The sequence below is a fragment of the Aspergillus brunneoviolaceus genome (genome assembly GCF_003184695.1).
Source record: "Aspergillus brunneoviolaceus CBS 621.78 unplaced genomic scaffold BO95scaffold_100, whole genome shotgun sequence".
NCBI classification, from domain to species: domain Eukaryota; kingdom Fungi; phylum Ascomycota; class Eurotiomycetes; order Eurotiales; family Aspergillaceae; genus Aspergillus; species Aspergillus brunneoviolaceus.
Genome location: NW_020290830.1, coordinates 41,614 through 66,147, shown reverse-complemented (window position 1 = coordinate 66,147; position 24,534 = coordinate 41,614). Strand labels below are relative to the sequence as shown.

At 52.4% G+C, this 24,534-nt stretch overlaps 9 protein-coding genes across 9 annotated transcripts; 4 read left to right on the top strand and 5 right to left on the bottom strand.

The window, feature by feature from the left end:
- Positions 1–911: 911 nt before the first annotated feature.
- BO95DRAFT_424724 (uncharacterized protein) lies at positions 912–1,802 on the top strand. The gene is made up of 2 exons (XM_025584690.1): positions 912–1,101; positions 1,199–1,802. Exon 2 carries the CDS (start codon positions 1,233–1,235, stop codon positions 1,512–1,514), a length of 282 nt encoding a protein of 93 aa, XP_025436980.1. The 5' UTR covers positions 912–1,101; positions 1,199–1,232; the 3' UTR covers positions 1,515–1,802.
- Positions 1,803–3,648: 1,846 nt separating this feature from the next.
- BO95DRAFT_518700 (Zn(II)2Cys6 transcription factor) lies at positions 3,649–5,788 on the bottom strand (the record flags this gene model as incomplete). Its single annotated transcript, XM_025591983.1, has 2 exons — positions 5,374–5,788; positions 3,649–5,305 (listed from the first exon to the last, which is right to left on the bottom strand). Coding segments are annotated over exons 1-2 (1,803 nt in total), but the record flags the coding sequence as incomplete, so codon positions are not given.
- A 225-nt stretch (positions 5,789–6,013) lies between these two features.
- Positions 6,014–8,292, top strand: BO95DRAFT_487799 (alpha/beta-hydrolase; the record flags this gene model as incomplete). The annotated part of the gene is made up of 6 exons (XM_025590493.1): positions 6,014–6,378; positions 6,444–6,618; positions 6,683–7,681; positions 7,858–7,942; positions 8,010–8,070; positions 8,158–8,292. Exons 1-6 carry the CDS (start codon positions 6,283–6,285, stop codon positions 8,290–8,292), a joined length of 1,551 nt encoding a protein of 516 aa, XP_025436978.1. The 5' UTR covers positions 6,014–6,282.
- A 1,231-nt stretch (positions 8,293–9,523) lies between these two features.
- Positions 9,524–9,931, top strand: BO95DRAFT_436654 (uncharacterized protein; the record flags this gene model as incomplete). The annotated part of the gene is made up of 1 exon (XM_025585246.1): positions 9,524–9,931. One exon carries the CDS (start codon positions 9,524–9,526, stop codon positions 9,929–9,931), a length of 408 nt encoding a protein of 135 aa, XP_025436977.1.
- Positions 9,932–10,224: 293 nt separating this feature from the next.
- Positions 10,225–12,458, bottom strand: BO95DRAFT_518698 (uncharacterized protein). Its single transcript, XM_025591982.1, has 2 exons — positions 11,975–12,458; positions 10,225–11,875 (listed from the first exon to the last, which is right to left on the bottom strand). Exons 1-2 carry the CDS (start codon positions 12,366–12,368, stop codon positions 10,698–10,700), a joined length of 1,572 nt encoding a protein of 523 aa, XP_025436976.1. The 5' UTR covers positions 12,369–12,458; the 3' UTR covers positions 10,225–10,697.
- Positions 12,459–12,682: 224 nt separating this feature from the next.
- BO95DRAFT_468753 (uncharacterized protein) lies at positions 12,683–13,897 on the bottom strand (the record flags this gene model as incomplete). The annotated part of the gene is made up of 5 exons (XM_025589384.1): positions 12,683–13,090; positions 13,172–13,240; positions 13,297–13,460; positions 13,526–13,741; positions 13,810–13,897. The coding sequence occupies 5 exons, from the start codon at positions 13,895–13,897 to the stop codon at positions 12,683–12,685; spliced, it is 945 nt and encodes a 314-aa protein (XP_025436975.1).
- A 1,391-nt stretch (positions 13,898–15,288) lies between these two features.
- BO95DRAFT_487792 (isoamyl alcohol oxidase) lies at positions 15,289–17,335 on the bottom strand (the record flags this gene model as incomplete). Its single annotated transcript, XM_025590492.1, has 1 exon — positions 15,289–17,335. The coding sequence occupies exon 1, from the start codon at positions 17,098–17,100 to the stop codon at positions 15,289–15,291; it is 1,812 nt and encodes a 603-aa protein (XP_025436974.1). The 5' UTR covers positions 17,101–17,335.
- A 1,477-nt stretch (positions 17,336–18,812) lies between these two features.
- BO95DRAFT_424710 (uncharacterized protein) lies at positions 18,813–19,756 on the bottom strand. Its single transcript, XM_025584688.1, has 3 exons — positions 19,562–19,756; positions 19,340–19,497; positions 18,813–19,276 (listed from the first exon to the last, which is right to left on the bottom strand). Exons 1-3 carry the CDS (start codon positions 19,685–19,687, stop codon positions 18,862–18,864), a joined length of 699 nt encoding a protein of 232 aa, XP_025436973.1. The 5' UTR covers positions 19,688–19,756; the 3' UTR covers positions 18,813–18,861.
- Positions 19,757–22,969: 3,213 nt separating this feature from the next.
- Positions 22,970–24,410, top strand: BO95DRAFT_348159 (uncharacterized protein; the record flags this gene model as incomplete). Its single annotated transcript, XM_025582003.1, has 2 exons — positions 22,970–23,690; positions 23,746–24,410. Coding segments are annotated over 2 exons (1,386 nt in total), but the record flags the coding sequence as incomplete, so codon positions are not given.
- Positions 24,411–24,534: the final 124 nt, after the last annotated feature.

Below are 24,534 nucleotides of genomic sequence, written 5' to 3'. Positions count from 1 at the left end.
CATATCCCTGCAGTACCCCATCGTTCTAGCAGAACCACTGGAGCAATCGTATTCTAGAATCGGACAAACGTCGGGTCCGTTAGAAGACCTTTCGCCAAGTGCCATCATGATCGCCGCCAACCAATCAACACCCCTGTCAGCTCTTGGTTGTCTCAGACCCTTGACGACGCAGCGAGTCAGCCACCTCGAACTGAGACACAGGAGCAATAGCGTCTTGTTCCTCCGCTTGTCACAACAGGCAAAAGCTGGGCTGAGCCCTGAGCCGTGCATCACTAGAGTAATCGACGACCGTGACAACTTTGGAAGAGAAAGCGGGTCACGAGCCTCGACACCTCGCTCTGCTTGGCCTCTACGGAGTATCTGAGACTACGCATCTCCGTGGTGACACCATGATTTGCCATGTTAGACTCTTTTCGTGAAGTACCAGTCATCATCTAGGATGTCAACAGAGCATCATTCGACCAGGTCCCATGGTCGCCAACCGACTAGCATCGAGTGCTATCCGGGGAGAAAAAGGGTTGTTTCACCACTCAAAGTTCGGGCCGGACCGCCTCTTCGCAATCCTGACGTTATGAAGATGGCGCCCTATTCTAATTAGATGCGAAGATCTCCCAGGGCCTGCTTTCGTGGATAAGAGCGGCGACAGCATGAGACCTCACAGAGTGCGCTCCATGGCTCAAATCCTCGGGTTGGATAGATCCTTGCCTGGTAAGCGAGTCCCTTTGTCCATCCATGATCAATGTTGCCCTGTGATCACATGGCAGGCAGCAAGCAAACGAGGAATAGCGACCAATCGGGCTGCCTGGGGCGAATTTCGACCACATCGCCTGTTTACCCGAAGCCGGCGGTCTTAGGGCTTACATTGTGTATAAAGAAGCCGGCTCCCCACCAGCCAGGCCAAGCGCTGAGATCCAACACCAAACGTCACCACGCCCCTCCTCAACACGGGAGACAATCATCCTTGCCCGCTAGTAGCAGCCAAGATCCAAGCCGCTGCTTCCCGACGTATTAATCTCTTCATTGCCCAGAGCATTAGCGCCTGCCACCTTTGCCTTCCTACTCGTCAAATTCCGCTCAAGTATTTCAACGTGAGTTTCAAAGGTAAGAAACCCCCTTCCCCGCCATCTGTCTTGCTAGGGCTGCCCTCTTTCTCTTCATTTGTTTTTGAACCTCCAGTGCTAACCACACCACTCTATAGCCTTCCCACCAGACCCCCCACCTCCGACCCCAACATGAAACCCATCACCTACCTCGCCCTCCTCCTCGGCCTCTCCGCAACCACCGCCCTCGCCGCTCTCCGCCCCGACGCAACCCCCGAAAAGATCGCCGCGGCGGAAGTCGAGTGCGGGTCCCTGGGCGTGATGAGGATCGACCCAGCCGAGCTGTCCGAGGGCGTGACGATGGCCGACGTCCGCATGTGCGCCGACCATCCCCTCGGCGTCCGAGCGATCCCGGGTCTGGGTCCTGGGGCTTTGGCCAGGTTCCGTCGGTTCTTGCCAAGTTGGGTGTTCTGAGCGGACGACCGGCTTTGGGAGCGGGGTCGAGGCCCTGTAGCGAGTAGGTAGGTAGTCCGGCGCGCGGTGTTTCTTTGGCGTATGTAGGGGCATAGTTGTTCACGTCAGATATGGTTTACCGAGCCCCGGCAACGGGTGGGAGGTAACAGACGTTTGGGGATGGACTTGTGGGAGATGGATGGATGTTGTTTGATGTTGATTATGGGAGAAAGTTTGAATGGTATAGTGTGGCCGGAGAATAATATCCGGACGTGACATCGTATAATATTGAGGGATAATGACCATGAGCAGTTTTGAATAAGTAGGATATCAACTATATTGATATCAGCGTGGTAATAACCTGCCCGCGCAGCGTATATAGACTACTTGGTCGGCCTTTCCAGGGAACAGACACTGAACCGTTCTTTCATCAGTAAGGGAGAGTGTTGGTATCTTTATCTCATGGTGTGTCTACGGCTTCTCCTCTCCTCTTCGTCATTGCAGCCGGGGCTTGGATCCAAGCCGGGCAGGATCACGATAGCAGGGCGATCTACGCTGCTCTCCAAGATGTGATCGATACAGATCCCCTATCGTAGAACCGGCGAACATCCGCGTAAAGACGCAATATGTTCGACAGTTCCCTGGAGACGCGCCCAGTGTCTAGCTCGGATAAAATCCCTACATAGCAAGGCTTTATCAGCTAACGACATGTGGTGGATGCCATCGAAGGCAGCGCAGAAAAGCAACGAGCTATTGTAGCGCGGTCTCTATCTTCTACCCCCTTACCATTTTTGTTGAGTTATCCTGATTCTCGGCTCTTTCTCTCTGCTTGGATTCGTGCTGAGTCAATGTGGTGGGTTATAATGTAGGTGACCGAAAGCTTGTAGTAGATGTATGATTGAAAATCAAAGCTCAATTGTATTTATCGTAAACGTAGACATATAGCTCATTATTTATGAATACTCATCTATAAAAGAATACATTGATAGCAGTCACAAGAGGTGGTCCAAAAGATAGACTGACCAGCCCAGCTGTTCCTGTCTTTCAATGTGGCGTCATGCAATTAGCCCCGAGCTAGGCCCGGGTCCAGGTCAGGCTGCTTGCCGGATTACTGACCCATTCATTGACCGCCAAAATATGTAGGGTGTAGGGTAGTAGCCTCTGATTCGAACTTTAAATCCAGAGGATCTACAAAGATTGGATCTACACTGCTGCCGTATGTGAACTCTGACAAGCATGTGATGGTTCGGATACTTTACGATGTCCTACCCCAGAGGAACACCAAGATAAGGGAATGAGCCTCTTTTTTGCAAGAATATAAGGTTATTTACATATCAATCAGACACATACGACCACAGGGTGTGGAAAACAGGGCTTCCCGTCCGCTCAGCCGTACTTAAGCCACACGCCGGGAGGTTAGTAGTTGGGTGGGTGACCACCAGCGAATCCCTTCTGTTGTATGTTTTTGTTATCTACTGGCCGTACATACTGTAGTCATACCAAATCCAACCAACTCATAATTTCTCGTTTATTGGCTGTTGCTGTCTAGCTATTGTGGTATGTATAGATCCGTTGGAAGAAATCCAGAAGACAGTTAGAATAGGTCGTTGGACAGAAATGCACATACTTTCAAGGCATGAGACGCTATATCGAAACTAAATGGACGCCTCTGAGTAAAGTACTTTGCCCTGTCTTTCCACTAAGAGCCGCATTACCTCCTGCTTATCTTCTGCCATTTGAGATTAGTTTCTGTCTCGCCAAGGAGCCGACCTTAACCATAATCTGATAACCAAGCTCAACCTGGCCAGGCCGGCAGAAACGGGGGAGCTGCCATTGTTTTTGAAACCGTCGCAAACGTTATTCCAGATGGCTCAGACTCGAAAGCCCAATCAAGCATTTCCACGTGAGATGCTGCAGCTACAGATCTGTCTAAGCCGCTAAAGTTGGCTATTGCTTGTAGCAGGCTCACCGGGGCAGGGGTTGTATGCACGTACTCCACCTGGAGCTGCGTGGCGATAACTCAGGGCTTCCGCTGTCCCTATGACCACAACCACTACCAATGTGAGTCACGTGGGTTAAATCTCTAGATACTAAACAAGAATACAGCTTATCTGACATCAAACAACTCTCTCCATTATATCATGAGCGACTCGACGTGTATGCCCTCCCGGGCGCAGAATGTATACTCAATCTCTAACCGAGCCGCAGACGCTCTATCCCGGGGGATATACGTATACGACAATGCCTCAATCCTCTGCCATAACGGAATCCGCTCCTTGCACTGTGGCGCCATTTGCTCTTGTCCAGCGGCTCCACCGCCACCACTCTCTTCAATCTCGATGACCCGCTCCACAACCCGAGCAGTCAAGATGCTATCCCACGCCGCCTCCCGCATCGGTTGCCGTCGCAGAATTTCGAGGACTTGACGACGGACAACCGGATGCCGGCACTTGACGCCGATGATGAAAAGAACGGGGATGAGGCCGATCTCCGGCGTGAATGTCGCGCGCGCCGACGACCCCGCATACCGGTGACGGGCCGCCGCGACCTCGCCCGCCAGTGCGATGCATTGCTGGAACTGGGGCAGTAATTTATCATAGTCCAGTTCTCGGCAGGGTCCGTAGCCCTCGAGCATTATCAATGCGATAGTATATTGCAGGCGGAGGAGTGTTACGAGCAGGTGGGTGTTAGATGCTGGCGCAGAAGGCCTGCTGCTGCCTGGTTGCAGCAGGAGGGCTTCGAAGCGACGCGACCAGGTTTCCAACTGCCCGCGGACGGTGTAATTGAGGGAAGAAGGCAATGGCGGCATCGTACCTGTTGGGGATATCTGGTGATCGGTGTTGCGAAGCCGCATTACCTGAGTAACGAGCATCTGGAGGTGGTCGGCGGCTTGGTCGAGGGACTGGAAGGGACTGTTTTCAGAAAGAGCTAGATGGGACATTGTGAATGTCTCTTGGAGGTTGGCGGGAGTCCAGTCGACCAGGAACATGACGGCCTGCATGTCCAGGCGACGAATTTGCTGTGTAACCTGGTCGATAATCACGTCAATTCCCCAGGATGGGGCGTCGTCATCGGTATAGCAGCTAAATGTGGCGTTGTTGATGATGCTGCGGGAGAGCGCAACGCCGCCGCGCAGGTGCTTGACTGCTTGGACGTTGTCGCCCGTCAGATGATCAAAGCAGGTGAACAGGTAGCAGACTAAGAGTGTGATCGCGGTGGTTTGGGTGCCGTCACGCTTCTCCGTGTTCAGCAGAAGTTGAATGGCGCGGTTATAGTGAAGCAAAGGGGCGTGATCCGGTAGTCGGTCTTTCAGCAAAGATGGTTGATACTGGAATCCATTGTTTGAGTGACAATCCAGGTAATAGTTTTGGTGAATCAAGGCCAGGGCAATGGCAGCATGCCGCACTGCAGGCACTGTTTGAGCGAAGAACATGAGAGTTTGCCGCCATGGTTCGCAAGGGCGGTATTCATTCAGATGCTTGATCGAGACATCCCTGAAAAAGGAGATCGTCTCTGCCTCAGTCGACGCAGTAACTGGTAAGATCATGAAGGGTTGGAGGTTCTGCGAATTGAGACCATGGTGTTTTGAGTGCCATCGCGCGGACTCGTACGCACTGATCGTCGTACGTAGGTGGTAATTGTTACAGATATCTGCTCTGCCAACGATCTCCTTATGATGAGGAGTTGGTTCAGTCTCAGCCTTCTCGAGCTTGGATGCGAAGGTCATTCCAATATAGCCATCGCAAGTGCGACCGGTCGAATAACATTTCAAGCATGCGGGTCGAGCTAGATCGCATTTTATCCGTCTTATCCTGAGAAATGTCAATCTCGTAGTCTTGGACTGCCCTCCCTAATGCAAAATGCAAAAGTCAAGACATACTTGCATGTTTTACATCCCAGTCTGGACTTCGGAGCGAACTTGCGAGGTTTTTTTCTCCAAGCTTGATTGCCCGCCTTGGTATTCTCGGTCTTCATCTCAACTATCGTGGCGATGTGACCTGGATGAGATCTGCAAATGCGCACCATTTCAGGCACAGGTCGTTTAGAACCACCACGTGCATGTATTGAGACCGAAAGATGAGCTTTTGGGGCGTCTACAGAAAGTTTGAGATGACAATCTGTTTGTCGGTTCACACGCCTGTGAGGAAGCTATCGCCACATCCCTCACGGTGGGCGGCTGGGTGAGAAACGGTGGACAGTAGTACAGAGTACAAATCGCCAAAGCTGGGGAAAGTCTGCACTTAATGAATTTGTTTTTACAAACGGGGGTACATCAACAGGGGTTTTCAGTGAGGGCGAAGGATTGCATAGGTAGATAGCTTAGAGTCTACCCATATTATGACTCCCGGACTCACTGCACGCATCAGGGACTCGGGACTCGGGATAAATCTTATCTTACCTTTTAAAGACTAGTAGCACAGATTGAGGGAGTTGATTGGTCAGCTCGTACAAGTGGGCCACCAAAGAGGCTGAGCTGAGCCTACTGGACTACTTTATTCTGGATAAGGCACCAGTATCAGTGTAAACATACAGACAAGAGCATGAATCTCAGATAAGTGTGGTCACACCTGCTGAGGTTGAAGAAAACCATTGATTGGTTCATTCGTACAAGTGGAACAGAGAGCGAAAGAGGTGTTTTGAATCAATAGCAAAAATACAGCTGCCTATTGAATTCGTCCGATTGAACGTCACGATCTAGGGGATATATCTAGTATAAATAGTTCCTCAACATCGGCGCAATTGCAAGAAAGCCAGCACAAAGATCAATAAGAAGCCCCCGGAATCGAAAATGAACCGATTTGCGAACGCGCTCTTCCTTTTGATGAGCTTGGGATCGAAAGCCCACAGTTTTCATGATCGGGCCATGGTCTATGGCTTTGACAACGTGAGTTCGCGAGTCTAAGATACCACAGTTGCCCAAGGGCTTCGAGCCCCTGACGAGTCATCTAGATTGAACCATCAGCCAACCTCACGTGGACACCATGTTTTGATGCCTTTGGTTGTTCCAGACTGGAAGTTCCTTTGGACTATGCGAATCGAAGTCTTGGTACAACGTCGATTGCCTTCATCAAGCTGGCTGGCAAAAATGCAACCGTCGAGTCTCCAAGTATTGTACTCATACCTGGTACGATCTCATTCGATCAATCATGGCAACATTGTACTTCCTTTACTGGACTGACATTCACCAGGCGGCCCCGGTGGCTCTGGTGTCGACCTCCTCCTCACGTACCAGACTCTCGTGGGACAAATTTTTGGAGAGCAGTACAACTTCGTCTCCTTCGATCCTCGCGGTGTGAACAACAGTGGCTTGCATCTAGACTGCTTCTCAGGGGACGCAGAAGCAAGATCGGCTTTCTATCGACTACACAGAACAGGCGCTACCAATGTCTCGTCGATATCGTTTGAGGAACAGTACTATTCAAGCTCTATTTACGGCGAGTGGTGCAACAATGCCGTGGGAAACAAGTCACCGCATGCGTACTATGTGACTACGCCCGCCGTTGCTCATGATTTGCTCACATTCACCGAAGCCGAGGCTGAGGTGGCCGGTCAGTCACCGTCAGCCGCCAAATTGTGGTGCTATAGCATCAGTTACGGCACTGTCATCGGAAGCACTTTCGCTTCCATGTTTCCTGACCGAGTTGGAAGAATGGTGCTCGATGGAGTCCTAAACGCAGAGCAATACTACAACAACTATTGGACGGACAATGTCGATCAAATGGACGAGGCCATGGAAACATTCTCAACCTTCTGCCACTCCGCAGGCCCTGCAAAGTGCTCGTTCTGGGGGCCCACATCGGCCAACATCACGGCGAGGATGGGTGGCATCATCCGTCAGCTTCAGAATCATCCTGTCCCGCTGAGCGGCGTCGGCGATCCAGATCTGCTGCCGACAATGGTCATTTACTCAGACTTGAAGACTCTCTTTCTCAACACGCTCTACACCCCACTGGCAAGCTTTCCTAGCATGGCTGATATACTACATGAAGCCGAGAAGGGAAACTTTTCCGCTCTTGCAGGCATGTATGACCAGTCAAATTCTATAACCGATGCCCGGCTTGCCATTACATGCACCGATTCGTATCGGAGAAACAAGCTTATTACCATTGAAGAGTTCAGGACTTGGGCAGAGTACACGATTTCCAACAGCAAGTACATCGGCGATATCTACCCAATCTATCTGGAAGGTATCTTATGCCAATCGTTCCGACCGCAGTTGCCTGATAGCATGGTAGTTCAAGGTATGCAACGCTCTTTTGCTCTCTCTCTCTATCTCGCCTCTATAGTATTCTATAGACTTCACCTTCGGCCGAGTGGGTGGCCATGTGCACTAAAATCCAAGTCTAACCAGGTTGTGATGTAGGTGATATCAGCGCATTGAAGACGCCTACGTCCTTCCCGATCCTCTTTGCGAGTAACACCATCGACCCTATCACGCCGTTGATCTCGTACGTCCCTGCCAAGTAGCATCGTCATTGGCTACCTATTCTTCTAACTGACATTATCTCGTCGTAGGGCGCGCAAGGTGTCCTCTCGGTTTGCCGGATCAGTACTTTTGATGCAAGAAGCCGTTGGTGTAAGTAGTTTTTACTTCCTGATCGATCTCATCGCCATCTCGACTAGACTGTTTTGCTTACACGCGGGATCGTTCCGCTGCATTCAGCATACGGTCATTGACCAAGGCGCGTCAGATTGTTACTTCGGAAAGATTCAGGCATACTTCCAAGGCATAGTTCCGTCGGCGAATACTACCTGTCCGCGGCAGTACGCTCCTTTCATAGATGCCTCTCCATTCTAACGGTTGTCCCAAATGGTGGGTAGGAGAGGGGAATTTCGAGCACTTCCAGGAAAGGATTTTATCAGTGCGACCCAAGTGCTGAATTGTCAAAGTATGTGGCTCATATACGCCCATTTTGATGGGGGTGCTTTCCCATCTGTTATTGACTCATACCATCCATTCTTTTGCTTTCAAGCGCGGGTTAGAAACGTGACGAGTATTTATTATAGTCGGTTTCCGCTCACGAATTCGTTTGAGGACTCGTGCGAGTTCGCAACAAGTCAGCCATTCATAACACTCGAGAACAACTGTCGAGTGCAGCTATATACTTTGCAAGCCTTCTTCTATCGGGTTCTGACTGGATCGAGTTTGGTATTCACGAGTGTATCGTCAACGTCTACTCCTCTCCTAGTGGAGTTTTGATTCACGAAGCCAACTCTGAATCTACTTACCTTCCCGAATACTCATCTGCTCTTGCGTATTGGGGGCTTACCAATTACAGACAAAGGAGACAGACCCTGTAGTCTCATGGAATGAACTGGTGTGACATGATGGCCGTGTCAAGGGGATTAGATTGACGTAGAGGTAGACTTCAGCGTAGCTACAGAGCACGATAAATAGATACGGGTATCTGATGAGTCGACGGATGGAGACTGTAGTTGATTGTTGAGGCTTAGGAAAACTAGGTAACTACCAAGACAATGACAACTACGTATCGCAACAAACACCATGTCAGGTAGAGTTTCCGTGGCCTGACATTCACTGATTCATCCTCTGGACAAGACTACGAATGGACTCCACCCAAGGGGTCGGTGGACCCTGGAGGACCCGCTTCCGCAGCCTCATCAAACCAGACTAATTCCTCCGCCCCCAAACTAAACATTCCTGCAGGGCGCAAAAGCTTGATTTCCCCGAAGATATGACGATGGTGACCTCGCACCCGAGTTTTTTTCCTCTTCCGGTGAAGTCCAGGATCATTGTTGAAGTGATGATCGGCGCAAGCACAGTCGAAGGGTTGAATCAGTGCCAGATAAGAAGCATTTGCCTGAGGAAAATGAGCCGAACTCCGCGACTGCCTGCGCTCTATAAAGAGCCTGCTCATTCCCAGCTCACCAGTTTATTCTTCATCAATCCAAACCATCCTCCCAAGAGAACCACATTCAAAACATCTCTCCCTCTGATCTTGTTCTCATCTCGGACACAAACTCAGTCCACGCCACCCCAAACCCCGCAGAAGCCAAACCCAGCAACCATGATCCCCCCCACCCACCTCCTCAGCACAGTCGCCCTCCTGGCGACCTGCGCCCGCGCCATCGAGTTCAGCGTCATCATCTCCACCGCGGGCGACGACTGCGACCACAGCTTCGGCTCCTCGGACTACCACTACCTGGAGGTGGACGGGTCGCAGACGATGGAGGTGCTGACGACGGCGCAGTGCCTGGCCGTGGGCGAGGACGAGTACGACGTCGACATCGGCTGGTCCAACCTCAGCGGCCAGGACTACGTGCCCCCCATCTACGCCTGCCCGGACAGCAGCTGCTCCAGCGGCTGCGCCCTGCTGTGGGCCGCCACCGAGTCCAGCAGCACCCAGTGGACCAGCTCGTGCGAGCACGCCTACAACGCCCCGTACCTGTTGGTGGATGGGATGCAGAATCAGTGAACGGCCCCGATTCTCCGATCGGGGTTTGACTGCGTTTGCAGTTTGTTAGAAGTGGACGGAGGTAGGGGCGCGGAGAGGGTGCGGTTAGGGGATGTTGGCTGAGAATTAGGTATATTTGGTTTGAACGCGGTATGCTGCGTGTGTTGGTGCGGAGGTTCTCGTCTTGTTTGGTTGGTGCGTCTGTCGGCTTTTATCGAGGATCAACGGTACATAAGTTTGTGGAGGAAACATCAGATACTTAGTGCTTTCAAAGGAAGGAATGAAATTGTTAGACTGGTAAATTTACGAACTGTGCTCGGAGACTATGGACGATTATCGCGGCTACTCGGCGAGTAGAGCTTCTTCTGTTAACTATTCTCGCTCCAGCGGTAACCGCCTGGTAGCTAGGATTGTATGTAATAACCAAGTCTGCCTATGATTTTGCAGCAGATTTCTGAGATACTGAGTGGCTGGATGGTCGTCCGTGTCGAATTGTGATCACAAATCAGACACGAATCCGTCCTCGACTGGAAGTTGATGATTCTTGCTGATTTGCTACCTGTCGTCGATGGCTTTCCAGGCCGTTCGAATGTCATATTGCGATTGTGAAATCCACGAACAAATCGTGCCCGGGGAGGTGGCGAGGCTCTTTGCGACACTGGTTCCCTTGTCGGTGTGTTGAGGGCGCCAGTTTCACGAAGAAATTTGGAAACTTATCGCGGGCGGGAAGAAGTGACGAGCCCCGGCCATGTTGCGGTTTCGATGGCTGGGAACAGACGGAAGCCTATTATATTAGTGATCTCTGATCCACCCCTCCAAGCTCAAAATACTCCTTCCAAGCCCGTCGCCAATCGTCCGCGCGACTCTCGTCGAAGAAAAAACGCCGTAGGACCCCCTCGATCTGATCGATGGATCGATAAGAGAATCCACCACTCCGTGGGGATCGCGGGACCAAGATCACCATCCCAAGCACCTCCATCTTAACAAGCCAGGGCAAACGCGATGTCCTTGGCGGTGTTGCAATGACTGTAATAATCCAGATCCCCAGTTCCTGGAACCAGGGCTCATCGAAGAGAGATGAGAGTGATCGCAGAAGGCGTGCGCGCTGCTCAGCCTGTCGGAAGATGACAGCGCACGGATGGGACCCCAGCGCGCTGAGATCGTCTGCGAGCGAGACCAAAGCGATGCTAATGCACTGTTCAAGGCTGTCACTGGGGGTGAAGGTCAGACAGCGCCAGGTCTCGCGGGTGGTGACGTCTGTGCCCATCCCGCTGTAGAACCAAGAAGAAAAGTCCGAAAGGAGGTTGACCACCGTCGGAGTCAACCTGCCCGATCGAGCGAGATCTTGGAAGCCGGGCGGTAGGAGGTCCTCCACGCTAGTGGCATCGGTGGCTGGGCCTGGGCTTAGAAGCAGGCGAGGGGGTTTGTTGGACAATATTGGCGACGGGTCCACTTCCCGCTGAAAGCCAAGGCTCATCTTCAGATGGAACTCTACCATGATCCTATTGACGAGCACCACCTTGCCCAGGGGGGAATGCCTTGGCAGCATACCTGGGCCGGCACTGGATCCTGAGAGTGTGAGCTGCGACGCCCTGGTGGGAGATTCACGAACGCGCATGATATTCTGCAGTCCTTTCAGGTGCACGGCGCGAGACTCGTGGAAGCCCAGACACTCGTCGACGGAGATCATCGTACAAAGACTGTGCAGCAGCACGTCGTCCACTCGCTGAGCGGACAGTCTCTGGCGCACGGCCTTCAGCAAGTGCTGCCGATGCCACAGGATTGCCTGATAAGCCCCCCTACTGCCATCCTTCTGATACATGATGCACAGGCTGAAGGCTGCCTGGCTATGAAAAACCTCCTTGTGTTCGAAGGTCCATGCAAGGAGATCCCTCGCGTAGCTGTCTGCTTCTAGTTTCCCCAGGCCCACAACTTTCGCATCGTACGGGAGAAGGACATCGTACACTGAAGCAGGGTTTTCCGGACGGGGCTATGTCAGTTCGGGCTCAAAGCAAGATTTGCGATCGAAGATGAGTAGATATGGGTCGCAAGAGCTTTACTCACAATGGGCGAGAGCTTGCAGCGCAAGCGGTCCGCGAGAGTTAGGGCCAGAACCCTCGATGGGGTAGAACCTCCCTGCAGCAAACGCACGCGCCGGCAGCTGGCCAGCGCCAGGGTCCTCGGCCTCGGGCCTCCCGCATGCTGATCCCTGCTCGTCTGCCTGACGTGCAGGGGGTTCGCCTGTGGGATCACCAAAATGAAAAGTAGGGAACCAATGGAGAGCTTGAGTGAAGTTGTCTGCCTTTCCGGTTGCACGACCCGTCGTAGCCGTCTTGTGGGGCCGTGAGCATTGCTTGTCGCTGGTCTTTGCGGCCGCAACTGCGGCCACGTATGTGTTTATCTTGCGGCGGTTGTGCTTGCCGTGGCTTGAGGAGGGAGGGTTGTAAGGGATAAACATGGCCAGGTATAGGGGAAACTGTTACATAATCGATAGTGCGATGAGGTTCAGGATGAGAAATATATGAGATTCGGTGGGACCACATTAATAGTAATACGAGTCAGCTATGTTCACCATATTGTTTCCCATAGCCTTGGTCTACCAGGATGCCGGATCGTAGATACGCGGTGGGCGCGAAAAAATAAGACGTGGAATTCTCGGCTCGGGAGAGATGGCGCCAAACTGCATTCGGCAATTCAAGACTCCGACTATCTACACCATCATCTACACAGCAGCAGCCGAGGCAGTAAGCTCTCGAGCTATTCCGAGCACCCCTACAGCTCAACGTTCCCAGGCCCAGTACCCCCCTCTTTCGACTGCACCAGTCCAACCGTACACGACCCACTCGGAATATCCAGAATGAAATCCCCACTCCGCCCATGCTGCCCCCGAATGCCCACGTGGAACAACTGCCCCGCATCCCCGGACTTCAGCATGCATTTGTATTTCTCATCCGCCTGTCGCAGGAGGTAGTGCGCCCCGCCATCGGCCGTGTACTTTGCTCGCACCGCCCAGAAATCCGTATCCGTGTTTCCGAACCCCGTGGTGAAGTACACCGGCACCACCGGCGAGAAACCCTGGGGAGGAATCGACATCGTCCACGCGCTCCGCCTCTCGCCCGTCCCCTCGTGCGTATGCGCGAGTTGAGACCATTCGAACGTCTGGTCGAATTCGTTTTTAATCTTTTCCATTATCAGTCAACGGAGTCTACTACACCAAGCACACCGAAAGGAGAGTCGAGCAGAGCAAGGGGGCATGCCTACCCGTGCGAATGCGTAGGTATTGAACTCGTCCTCGTCGTCGTTGTTGCTGATCTGCGTGTTCATGCCGTCCTATTCCTCTTCCGTCAAACATGATGCCTTGGGGAGGACTGGTGGGACATGCATACACTGTTCATCGGCATGTGGAAGGTGGACCCCTCGATGGTCCACGTGTACACTTGCCCACTGTCGGACTCCTGTAGGTTGCAGGTGCTGTCCCGGTCGATGTAGAAAGTCTCGCCGTCTTCAAAGGTGATGTCCAGGTTCCACGTGTCACTTCCAGTGAAAATGCCTGATACCGTCAGCAGCTGGCTTTGAGCCCGGAAATGATTGTGGCTCTCTACCACTTGAACATACCCGTCGCATATTTGATCCAGACTGCTGGGAGGGTCTGGCCGCTCGGCACGTTATCCCAGGCCTGGACGTTCAGCTCCTGCTTGCTGATGTGCGCAAATCGGATGCGCTTTAGGGGTACTGGGAGTGCGTTTTTTATCGCGATTTGGGTGTAGTACGTCGTGCTTGTTACGTTGACGTTATCGGGTGATTGGGAGCGTGGGGTGGAGGGAGAGGTTGCTGATGGAGACGATTTGCCGTAGTTAGCAAAGGCTTTGCAGTGACAAGGGGGGGAGCATTCCACGTACCAGTCACAGCAATACGAAAAAGAGGTAAAAGAAGCATCATCCTCGACATGAAAGCCAAGTTCATGAAGAAGTTAAGATTGTTACCCATACTGCCGTACTATATCGGTAAGAGGTAGCTATGTTTGCTGAGCATGTACCGCAGGATGCTTTCGAGACGTTGGGTGGCACTTGCCTGGAACTACTTGCTTTATAGCTCCCGGTCCTTTCGGCTCATACAGGCTATGTTATGCGATGTTCATCAGGTGAACAAGTCTTGCTCTCTTGTAAGTGGAAGAAAATCCTCTCGGCTCGGATTGCCGCCTTTTTTTGCGCCTCCAGGGCTCTATCGCCTCGGCTGAACATTCAGCTCGCCATGGCGGGCGCTTACGATGCGAGTGCCATTGGTTAGTTGCTATTGATATTCTTCAGTGTCGATTCAGCCTCGGACTTACCGATACCCAGTTATAGATGGGTCTGTTCGATCCAAGATACTAGATTTCTGCACATGGTCTCCCATCCGCGGCTGTGCCGGGTCATCTGCAATTTGGCTGCTAGACTGGAAGGCACCAAATCCAAAGGCCGGCTACGTAGATCTATGTGAATAGCAGCGAGGAGGAGGGTTCAATCGGTGTAGGCGAGCGATGCTAGTGGAAGCGCTGATCAGATGTAGTCACGCTTCTTTGATGTCAGACTGCATTCTCATCTTGCCTGAATTTCGGTGACTGGAGGGCCTGTGACTTGCGAAACATTGACCAAAACTCTATACAGTAATGGTATATGCGGAAAGTCCCATTTCCTACTAGGGTCGATTGTAGGAGATTCTTTGGTGATACGGAATCCCCTCCTCATGTGGCCCGCCAGGTTAACAACTTTACCCAGCATTCCCCTGCCAACTCAAATCACAATCCAAGATTTTTCTTTCGGACTATTGCCTATTGTTGACGCCTCTGAGAGGTGGGAGATGGATAATTTCTGACTACGTCAGGCTAACTGCGAGACCTAGCTAAGGCCACCGAGGTCGGGCCCCAGGCCGCCGTCAGCTATGTCACTATAGCAAGTAGATGATTTTTTCTTTTTCTTTCCCCCTCTAGACAAAAGCATGAGACTAAAACCTCATCAAGGTGCGGGCTGGCTTGGGGAGTAAACTTAGCAGTTCAGGTTTGCAGGGTTCTGGGTAATGATTCTTCTGTTAATTCTCAACTAGCGACTGGAATCATGCTATCCTCAGGTCAATAGACAAAACGTCGCTCGAAGAGCTACAGCGGGTCTAGAAGCAGACAGGAACTTAGGCAGTGCATATTTACTATGTACAGGGCGGATACAGCAGGCGGTAGAGTCAGTCAAGCTGGACCTGGATCAAAGACACAGCACCTTATCATCACTAAAGTGTAGCCTGGTCGCGATTGCCCCCGGCATCCAAATAATTAATCGTAACACTGGTACCCCCTATCGCCGCCAAAGTCAATCTATATCCAGCAATCGCACAATTATAGGGAAAACTTACTTGGGACCCTCCCAGCCAACACACTTCCAACAATCAAAGAAGTGCGTCGGATCATACCGCTCTTTTACCCCGAGCAGAGCCGGATAATTCTCCCCGAAAAACGTCTCCTCCCACTCCGGTTCCAGATACGACCCCTCGTTCACGTAGCACCCGCCCCGCGGGGTCAGCTCCTTCAGCGGCTGCACGGTCTCCAACCACCGTTCCTGCAGCGCGGTCTGGTTCGCCGTGGAGCGCACGTCAAACCACCCCCCAGTCATCAGCAGATGCCACAGCGCCGAGCGCCACGCGGGGTGCACGCTGGTCGTATTCCCGTTCTGCACGTTGACGGGCGTGGTCATGATGACCTGCGTCAGGGCGTACTCCTCGGAGATTAGGGCATTACTCCGACGGACCCCGTCGAGCACCGCCGTCACCAGATCCGTGACACTTCCCGGCGACGCAAAGAGATCGCGCGGAATCAGCCGGCTGGCGACGGCTTCGTAGATCCCGCCCGGCGTGAGCTGCGTCGCGATCGCCTCGGTCAGCGTCAGGAAATCGGTGTACTTCGCGTACGTCGTGTAGTTGCTCTCGGCGACCTGGATCAGCTCGGGATGAGCCCGCACGGCGGCCACGAAATCCCGCGTCAGCGCCGGCAGCGCCGTTTGATTGTTTGACGGCAACACCAGGTACAGCTCGACCTGGCTGGGCCAGTAGTAGGCATGGCCGGAGACGTTCTGGGCGGACCAGAGGGGCTGCGCGGTGGCGTGCTGCGTGAGCAGCCACTCCAGTCCGCGGTACTTCGATGCATCCCCCGCCGTCGTCGTGTTTGTGATGAAGCTGGCCTTCAAGGAGTAGACGTTGATCTGAACGGCGGGGTAGAGCTGGAATTTGTAGCTCGTCAGAACGGCGAACGTGCCGCCGCCGCCGCCGCGCATCGCCCAGAAGAGATCCGGGTCGGAGCAGGCATTGATCGTGCGGAGCTGGCCGTCGGCCGTGACGACCTCGAACTCGACGGCGTTGTCGACCAGCAGCCCGCGCGAGGGCCCGAACACCCCGTGGCCGCCGCCTTGCCCGAACCCGCCCGCCAACCCCACCGAGCCCTCATTCCCGCCCGTCACGTCCATCCCGAACCCTTGGAAGTATGCGTACACGTCCGACGCCTGCGCACCCGCCCCGATCTCCCCGATGTGCTCGTGCTGGTGAGAACAGTTCGAGGCGGTGAAGTTGGCGTGGTAGGTCATGTTCTTCAGGTGGTGCGTCCAGATGGCCAGGGTGTCCGGGCGCGTCGACCGCCCGAAGTAGTCGTGGCCGGTGTTCTTGATGCTGATCCGGAGACGATGCTGGCGTGCAAATCGCACCGCCGTGGCTACCTGCTGCGCCGAGTGGGCGTCGACGTACAGCGCCGACAGGCGGCCCAGTCGGCACTCGTCCGACTGCACGCTCTCCCCGTCGAGCGGGTTCAGCGCGCAGCTTTGGAGCCCGCACGTCTCCCAGTTGAGGCCCGTCGCCGCCCCGTAGACCTCAGTGCGGGGCTGGTTGAGTAGGTAGGTCTTCTGGGCCAGGGCACAGGAGGCTGCGTCGTAGGAGAGCGAACTGTAGTAGCAGCTGGCGGCGAAGGGGACGGTGCGGTGGAGATTCCCCGACAGGCTTTTGTTGAACTGCGCCCATTCCTCGTTGGACGGCCAGCAAGACTGTCCCGCGTGACAGTTGTACTCGACGGACGAGCTGGTGTTGTGGAAGGCTGCTGTCGCGGCTGCGCTGGGGAGGAGGTCCAGCGCCCAGAGGGCGGACGCGGCCTGGATCACTGAAAGAATCGATACGTGGACCATGCTGTAGGGAGAGGAAGACCGGGTTGTGTGCAGGGGCCTGGGGTAGGAGGAGGATTGTTTTCATCTCCGGGTGTTGGGTGCTTACTTTAGGGGAATATTTATACCCCGGTAGACTTTACGGTTTTGTCAGACACGAAATGATGGAAGAAGGCATGTCAGTCAGTAGCCGAGCTGAGATCGACAAAAGCCCTCGGCTCAGCCTCGTCTATTGTGGATATCGCAGCATGCACTCCAGTGCTGTGCTGGTTGTAGCTCATAACAAGCCTGTGTCGATCAACACAGCCTGATTGGTCGAACATCTGGATTTCCTTTTCTGGCCTAGCGGGAGGAACACCCGCGGGATGAACGCATCCACCACGCCTGTTCCATTACAGTTAACCCATGGGGCTCGTGGAGCAACAGCGGGCGCAGCCTCTCAGCTTGGGGCTTGGGTCCACAAATCGGTCATCTTGTTGAATATGGTTTTGCCGGGCACGCCAACAACACCCCCAACAATCACATCACCAATTTCACCCGCGGAGTGGACGCTCACAGTGTGAACGGCACGGCTGGATTATACCATAATGGCCAAGAGTGTAGGGTTGATGTGGGGGCGGGCGGAGATAATTAGTTGGTGAAAAGGGTGGAGATAGGCGGATTTGTCAATTCGAGGCCGCAAAGTGTCTTATTGTACATTAAACACTCCGAAAATTCTCAGAAAGATTCTGCTATTTTCTTCCCTTCTTCGCACGAGACAAGTGTCTCGATAAGTTGCTCACATCGGGCCCGAGTTCCAATTTATATACTATACTATCCCGCGTATCTCCGAGCATCCGGGGAAAGCAGGGGAGTAACGCCACGCAGATTAGAACCTGCAACATCAGGAAGAGCGTGCATGTCCGTGCATGGTCATCTTGGCATCTGCTCTAGCGTCAAGACCTACCTTTTATCCTATCAAGATGGCATTCTTTACAGCATTCATTGGGACAATAACTGCTCCATAAAGGGGTAGTAATAGATAGCATATAACTTATTTTTTGTTTCTTCTTCATTGAGCAAAGGCTCTTATACTATATCATTGTATCTGACATTTCAGGAAACCTTATAGAAGCAGTATAGCTGGCTATCTGACATCTAAGAGATACATAGGAGAATGCCGCTAAAGGGACTGTAAAGTACAAGCACAGTTGAGTCCTGAGCTCTAGACAAGGGTAAAGTGGAAGCGTACTGCTCTATCTAGATATTAATTGTTATATGCGTAGAGAAGCAGGGAAAATGCAGAACAGAGGCATCAATGTTGCAGTAGCGTCCCTTGATCTAGCTCCTGAAAGGAAGCACCTATGCATCGGTCGGGGAATTATGCCAATGAGGCCCTGTCATCTTGAAGACATACACCATCTACTGGACTAAGCTTATCATGTGAGGGCTAAGATTGAGTTGAGGTTTGAGCGGTTAGTCTTGTAGGTCTATATCATAGGGCCTGTTCATCTTGACTAGTGGCTGTTGGGCGAATCAATTCTTGCCCATTCAACCTCTGCTTGCCCCTATTCCAACCCACGACTCATTTCACATTTGTGTAAAGCAATCTAACAAGGGTAGTAAGGGATCACTCAGATAAGGTGAAAGGGAGAACCAGCCACGTTCCGCACCACAGTATACTAACACTATACAAGACTCAAACTTCTAAGTGTAAGTTGGAATTTAATCCACACACAGAGTTAAATAAATAGGTTCGAATAGTACACCGAACAACGGGAAGCATTCTAGGTAAGATATCATATTTCACAAAGCCACCGCCACAAGAACAGCCGCTGCAGCACCTCCAAGGAGCAGAATCGAATCATGGGTAATGAATGCCGCAGCTCCGGTGCTACTCTGGGTCGTGCTATCGTGAGTGGTAGTGGAAGCGACAGTGGCAGTAGCCGATTTGTCGCTGATTGCCGTGTCCGTGCCGGTAGCGGAAGCATCAGGGATGGTAGGGGTAGCCGTTCCAGTGGCCAGTACCGTTGCAGGGGAGATGGCATCTCCAGCACCGGTCAGCGTGCCCGCAGTGATGGTCACGGGCACAAAGCAGCAGAGGTCATCAGTGCCCATGGTCGTGGTATAGGTCCCAGTGAAATCCGCCCCCGTACCCGAAATCATCTCGGTGCAGACCCCATAAGTAATCCCTTGCACCGAACAAGCCATGGACATATACCTGAACAGGGTGGGTTAGCAAATGATCCTCGCAAGTCTGACAGGGAGGACGAAGACCACGTACACATCATCTTCTGGCTCCCCCAGGAAATAGTTGGTGGTTTGAGGGCCCGCAACAATCGTCATACCGGGTCCCATGCCGCAGTCATCATCATCGTCATCATCATCATTATTACCAGTAGCGGTCGGACAGTTGACAAAGTAGGTAGTAGCAGTTGCAGCCTACCCTATCCGTCAGTGTGCGATACATGAATTCCGTGCACCGCGACGGGTGGGCAGCACTTACCACGCCCATTACTGAGCCTGCCAATGACTCGGCGTCGGTATCCGGGATAAATAGGGTAGTGACAATGTTCTCGGCTGAGACAAGGGTAGCGGCAGCCAGGCCCAGAACCAATTTCACGTGCGTCATAACGGCAGAACAAAAGGATTATCTGGTATAGCGATGAAGAAGAATAATGTGCAAGAAGCAACAAAAGGTTCTCAACGGAAACAAGTAAGGGGAGAGCTATCAGCCTCGAACAAACTATCAGGTACCAGCCTAGAAGCTGAAGCCTTGCCAAGAGAGGCTAGTCTGGCCGAGCCCCTGCTTGGCTGATCTCCTTTGGGTTTAGATCTTGGGTCACTAGGTCTAATCGAGCCATGGTCAATCTACATAGAGACTAGCTGACTTGGTTGCAGCTTGGCCCAATTTCATTCCCGATATGAGCCAATAGTTCGGGCCCAGCCGATGTGCGGGCGAGATGCCCGGAGGGCGAACTTCAGAGGCATTCTGGGTGTACTTCTGGAGGGAGATCAAGCGGTGAAGACTGGCGGAGGAGACAAAGCTCTCTCAAATAATACCTCTCATTTTCTTCGTCAGATAAACGATAGGTGTGTCAGCAAGGGCAAGCTCTTGCTGGTTACTGTCTTGTAAGCTTCCAAGAGCAAAAGAACAGCCACCACGCTTAAATGACCTTCGAGTAAGTGAAAAGCCACTTCGAATGTATGGACCGGGCCATCCAGCAAAGACACAACTGCACGTGTCATGAGAACAGAAAAGGCAAGCTAATTCCCATTCTCGAATGCCTGGATGACTTCCCACTGATTTGACATCTGCGCACACTACAGAGTTGTGCGCCCCTTTGTATCTTTGATACTCAAGTTGGCTGCTTCGCTGACTAGATAGCAAACTACATCCGCTCTGCCGAGTTCGGCTGCTTTGTGTAGTGCCGTTCCAAGAGCCATGAAGCAGAAGAGCGCCCGAGGAGGATAATGGTCCTTATACATGGTGGAATTGATATCCGCTCCACGTGCGATGAGAAGTCTTAAGATTGCAATGCTATCTGAGCGCCGTTCGCTGACGTGATGGAGGAGTCGGCCTTTTCGAGCATCTCCGCCACGACTGAGCATGAGCTGGATGACTGAAACTGGGGCGGTCTCGACAGCAAGGGAAAGTGATACTCCATGATCAAGGAGCCAAGCTGCCATATCCTCATCTGCAACAGCATAGCTGACGGAATGATTTAAAGTTGTCTGCGATGACGTGGATTAGATTATCGGGACGAGTCTTGCCCTAGTACGGGAGGTTCAAGCTCGCTGATGGGTTGATTAATATCCCATCCCCTCTAAAGAAAAACCTCCAGAGCCTCCTTCCCTTCACTTTGACGGCTTCCAATGCATAGAGTGAATCTATGGGCAAGCCGCGATCAAGAAGCTCTGTGATGAACTGTACACCGCCTAGCTTGATGGCTTCGATTAATAACTTGTAGCGGCACATTCACTTGCTCAATGTGTGATTAACTTTGATACATTGCTCAAGCGGATTCTACCCTTGATGCTGCTCCATGCTAATCTTCCTCATACCTACATGAGTCCTAATAAGCGAGCACCAAATCTAGATCATTGAAGGAAACTACCCAAGGGCCTCTTGTTGGCGGCATTTTTCACTCACGTGATACCTAGGCTGTGGGCCCTGGCACTGAGCGTGATCCATATCCTACTCTGTACCCATCCCGTATTTGTAGTGAACCGACTCCACTATTCGAACGTCACACAAATTTGGAAGGGTATCTACCTGAAGAATGAAATCCATGATCGTAACTGCAGCACTCCCCCGGTTGAAAATACGCCGCCGGGATGTATAAGGGGAGACTCAAGCGAGGTGTTTTTTTTTTTGTTTTGGGGTCACCCACCACCGCTGCTCTGAGATCGTGGCTTTAGCTTTGCTTGCTATGGGGTTGATATACGCAGAATGACTGCATTAACATGCGGTGAAGGTCGGGTGCATGGCTGATGCTTATACTGATCACATCTTGCGTAGTAGCTTCAAGTATTACCTAGCGTGGCTCTACAGTATGAGATATAAATCAAGCTAATAGACTTTATGGTCCCGCTCCCCTCATCTGTTATAATTTAGTGCTTGTCCGCTTGCTCATAGTATCAAGTAATCATGGATGTTTTATAATTATTGTCACCTAGATTGCGATATGGAGAAGATGGCAAATATCACAGAGAATACGGGAAAGACGAGGATGCCGGTCTGCTGATCATACTCGCGGAATCACCTCCCCGGGATCGGACGTCTTGGATTTCGACCTTGCCTGGACAAATACATATGTGTAACTTGATATTCTGTCTTGTTCCGGTGATTGGCAGACGGTATTCGGTCGGCGGCTTCCCCACGCCATCTGGCTAGCGCAGTAAGTCAATGTGTAAGTTCCATGGTGGGCCATACGACCATTTGGTATGATGTAGTGGGGCATGGGGTGGGGCATGGGGCTGGTACTGAAGATCTGCTTATAAAAAGTCTACAGACTTTCCAAGCAGGAAAAGAATGCTAAGAACAGCTGAATGAGTATGGCATGAGACGGGACAAGGCCTGCTCGTTCCCTGGCCTATTTCATAAGCTGCAATGCAAGAAGAATCAGTTAATGTCTACAGCCGAAGTGAGTTGGATACTTGCATAGTACATAACTACCTAGTACCGTATAACTTGATTAAGTTATGCTATATTAGTCATCATGGTATCATCATAAAGTCACCCGTCCCATGAAGGTTGCAGTAAGAGGAAGCGGTCACGGGACGGGACGCGTCTCTCCGCCCGCGCCTTCCGCCTTCACGTTCCTTCTCCTTCGCCTTCTCCTCGTCCTCGTCATCGTCCTCGACCTCCTCTCTCTCGACCTCCTCTTCTTCTTCTTCCACCTCAATATCATCTCCCATTCCCCATTCCTCATCCCCCCATCTCCTTCCTGCTCCCTGAAACCAGTCCTGCCAGTCGGTTGTCACAGGTGGATCTCAGATTGCGCATGTACTGGTCGGCCTATCTTGCTGTTCTCGAAGCCAGTCCTGCCATTCCTGTGTTCTCATAGGACTCTCTGTCGTCTCTCGTGGATCTCAGATTGGGCATGTACTCGTGACCAGACCGCATCTCTACTTCCTCGTTCCCCCTTCCTAGGTATCTGCTCTCTGTCGTCCTCGAATCCAGTCCTGCCATTCCTGTGTTCTCATAGGACTCTCTGGTTTCACTCGTTGATCTCAGATTGGGCATGTACTCGTGACCAGGCTCAGAAGCTCATACATTCTCATTCTTCCATTTCTCTCCCTTTTATTGCGAGTCAGGGCTGCTCGACGTCGCTCAAAGCCTGGGTGGGTGGGCTACTCGATTTTTCGAGGGTTATCGTTTTAATCATTCAGCGGGTCTCGCAGCAACAGAATGACAACTACCTCTACGCGAAACCGACCATGGGTCTCGAAAGTCCTTGTTCACGCACCCGATCTTGATGTTTTTTGTGTCGCCCGCCTTCGTATCGTCCAAGGCCAGACTATTGCGCATGGAAATACTGCCAACCAAGCATCTATCTTGCTTTCGATCACGACAACTCTCGCTAACTCGGGCAGCGTCGCTAACTCGAGCAGCAGATCCCAGGTCCTGACTTTGAATATCCCTCCCGAACGAGTCGAAAAATGCGGTCTAGCTCGGAGAAGCAACAACACTCTCTGTCCAGCTCGTCTCCTTTCCTCGCTCCCGGCGCCTGTTACAAATGTTTCGGCCGTCTCAACATTAAGTCTTAGCCTCGACACGGTCGGCATCGTTCTTAGTCCATCCGGCATGGACTCCCTCATACCGGCCATACCTGGAGATTTGGAATTTTACTCGTTTGCCAGAATTTGTCAATCTAAATTTCTCCGTCTACACTTCTCCGCACGACAGTTTGTCGATAACGAAATTGATAGACTACAAGATTTCGCGTATGCCCTCCGGCAAAGAAGTCTTCGGGCAGTGCCTTTAAACACTGCTCGCCATGGAGTATGCCCGAAAGATTGGCGTGTCTTTGCTCTGTCGCCCGATCCACCTCCATATTGCCAGGAGTCCGTGTCCGAGCAGGTGGATCCCCCCGTATATCATGAGAAAATGCTAGGAAAACGGCCCAGAGGTATCTTCTCACTCTGCCATAGCGCCTTGTGTAATAGTTCAATAATAGTATCTAGATTCACGGTCAATGTCACCCAACGCTGAACGGCGAAAAAGATCGCACCGTCTTTCCCCTCGACCGATAGGCTCTCCAACTGAAGTTGCGACTGATGTTGCGACTGAAGTTAACACGCCGAATATTCGGGCTCCTTCCCGATCACCGTCCTCGATCCGCCTGACTCACTTTCGGCGTGCTTCCTCCCGCGGCCAAACAGAGTTCCAGAGACTCGCGCATCTGGAACACGAGCTCCGTGGTGTTTCTGATGACCTGATCCGTAGACTTTTAATTCGATCCGGCCGCGAACATTTGCTAGCCATACCGCAAGACGTCGACCGCCGTCTGGCACGCGAGCTCGAGCCTGTAGGCAGCTCTCTCGAGTCCGACATGGTGATGCTTGGGCGCCGGCTCGAACGATACGTCGATAAAACAATTGAGCGTCGGCTCGCACATTACGTCGAATGTGCCGTGGCCGAGTGTCGCGATCAGCTCTACGACGTATGCACCCAGAAGGAAGCCCAATTCGAAGAAGAGATCGACAACGGTAACGTCGAGGTGCGCAACACAGTGAATGACTGTATGAAAGACTTGGAGGAGCAGGTACAAGGGCACATGGTTCAGATGGAAGAACAAGCGCAACGGTGCATGAGGGATATCGAGGACCGGGCAGCCGAGATCGAGATCGAGATCGAATCCGAGATATCTGCGAAGAGGAAACTTTCACTTGATGGGAAGCCAAGCGCACGTCATGGGTTGCGTGCCCGTGTCACGCGCAATTCCGTTTAAACTAGTACCGGTGTCGTTGAGA

Excerpts from the sequence above, each read along its gene's own strand:
- BO95DRAFT_424724 (XM_025584690.1), top strand. The coding sequence starts at position 1,233 with ATGAAACCCATCACCTACCTCGCCCTCCTCCTCGGCCTCTCCGCAACC.
- BO95DRAFT_518698 (XM_025591982.1), bottom strand. The coding sequence starts at position 12,368 with ATGTTTATCCCTTACAACCCTCCCTCCTCAAGCCACGGCAAGCACAAC. Across the intron at positions 11,876-11,974 it reads GCTGCAAGCTCTCGCCCATT|TGTACGATGTCCTTCTCCCG; the intron begins GTGAGTAAAGCT and ends ACCCTGCTTCAG.
- BO95DRAFT_424710 (XM_025584688.1), bottom strand. The coding sequence starts at position 19,687 with ATGACGCACGTGAAATTGGTTCTGGGCCTGGCTGCCGCTACCCTTGTC. Across the intron at positions 19,498-19,561 it reads CAGGCTCAGTAATGGGCGTG|GCTGCAACTGCTACTACCTA; the intron begins GTAAGTGCTGCC and ends CGGATAGGGTAG. Across the intron at positions 19,277-19,339 it reads GGGGAGCCAGAAGATGATGT|GTATATGTCCATGGCTTGTT; the intron begins GTACGTGGTCTT and ends CACCCTGTTCAG.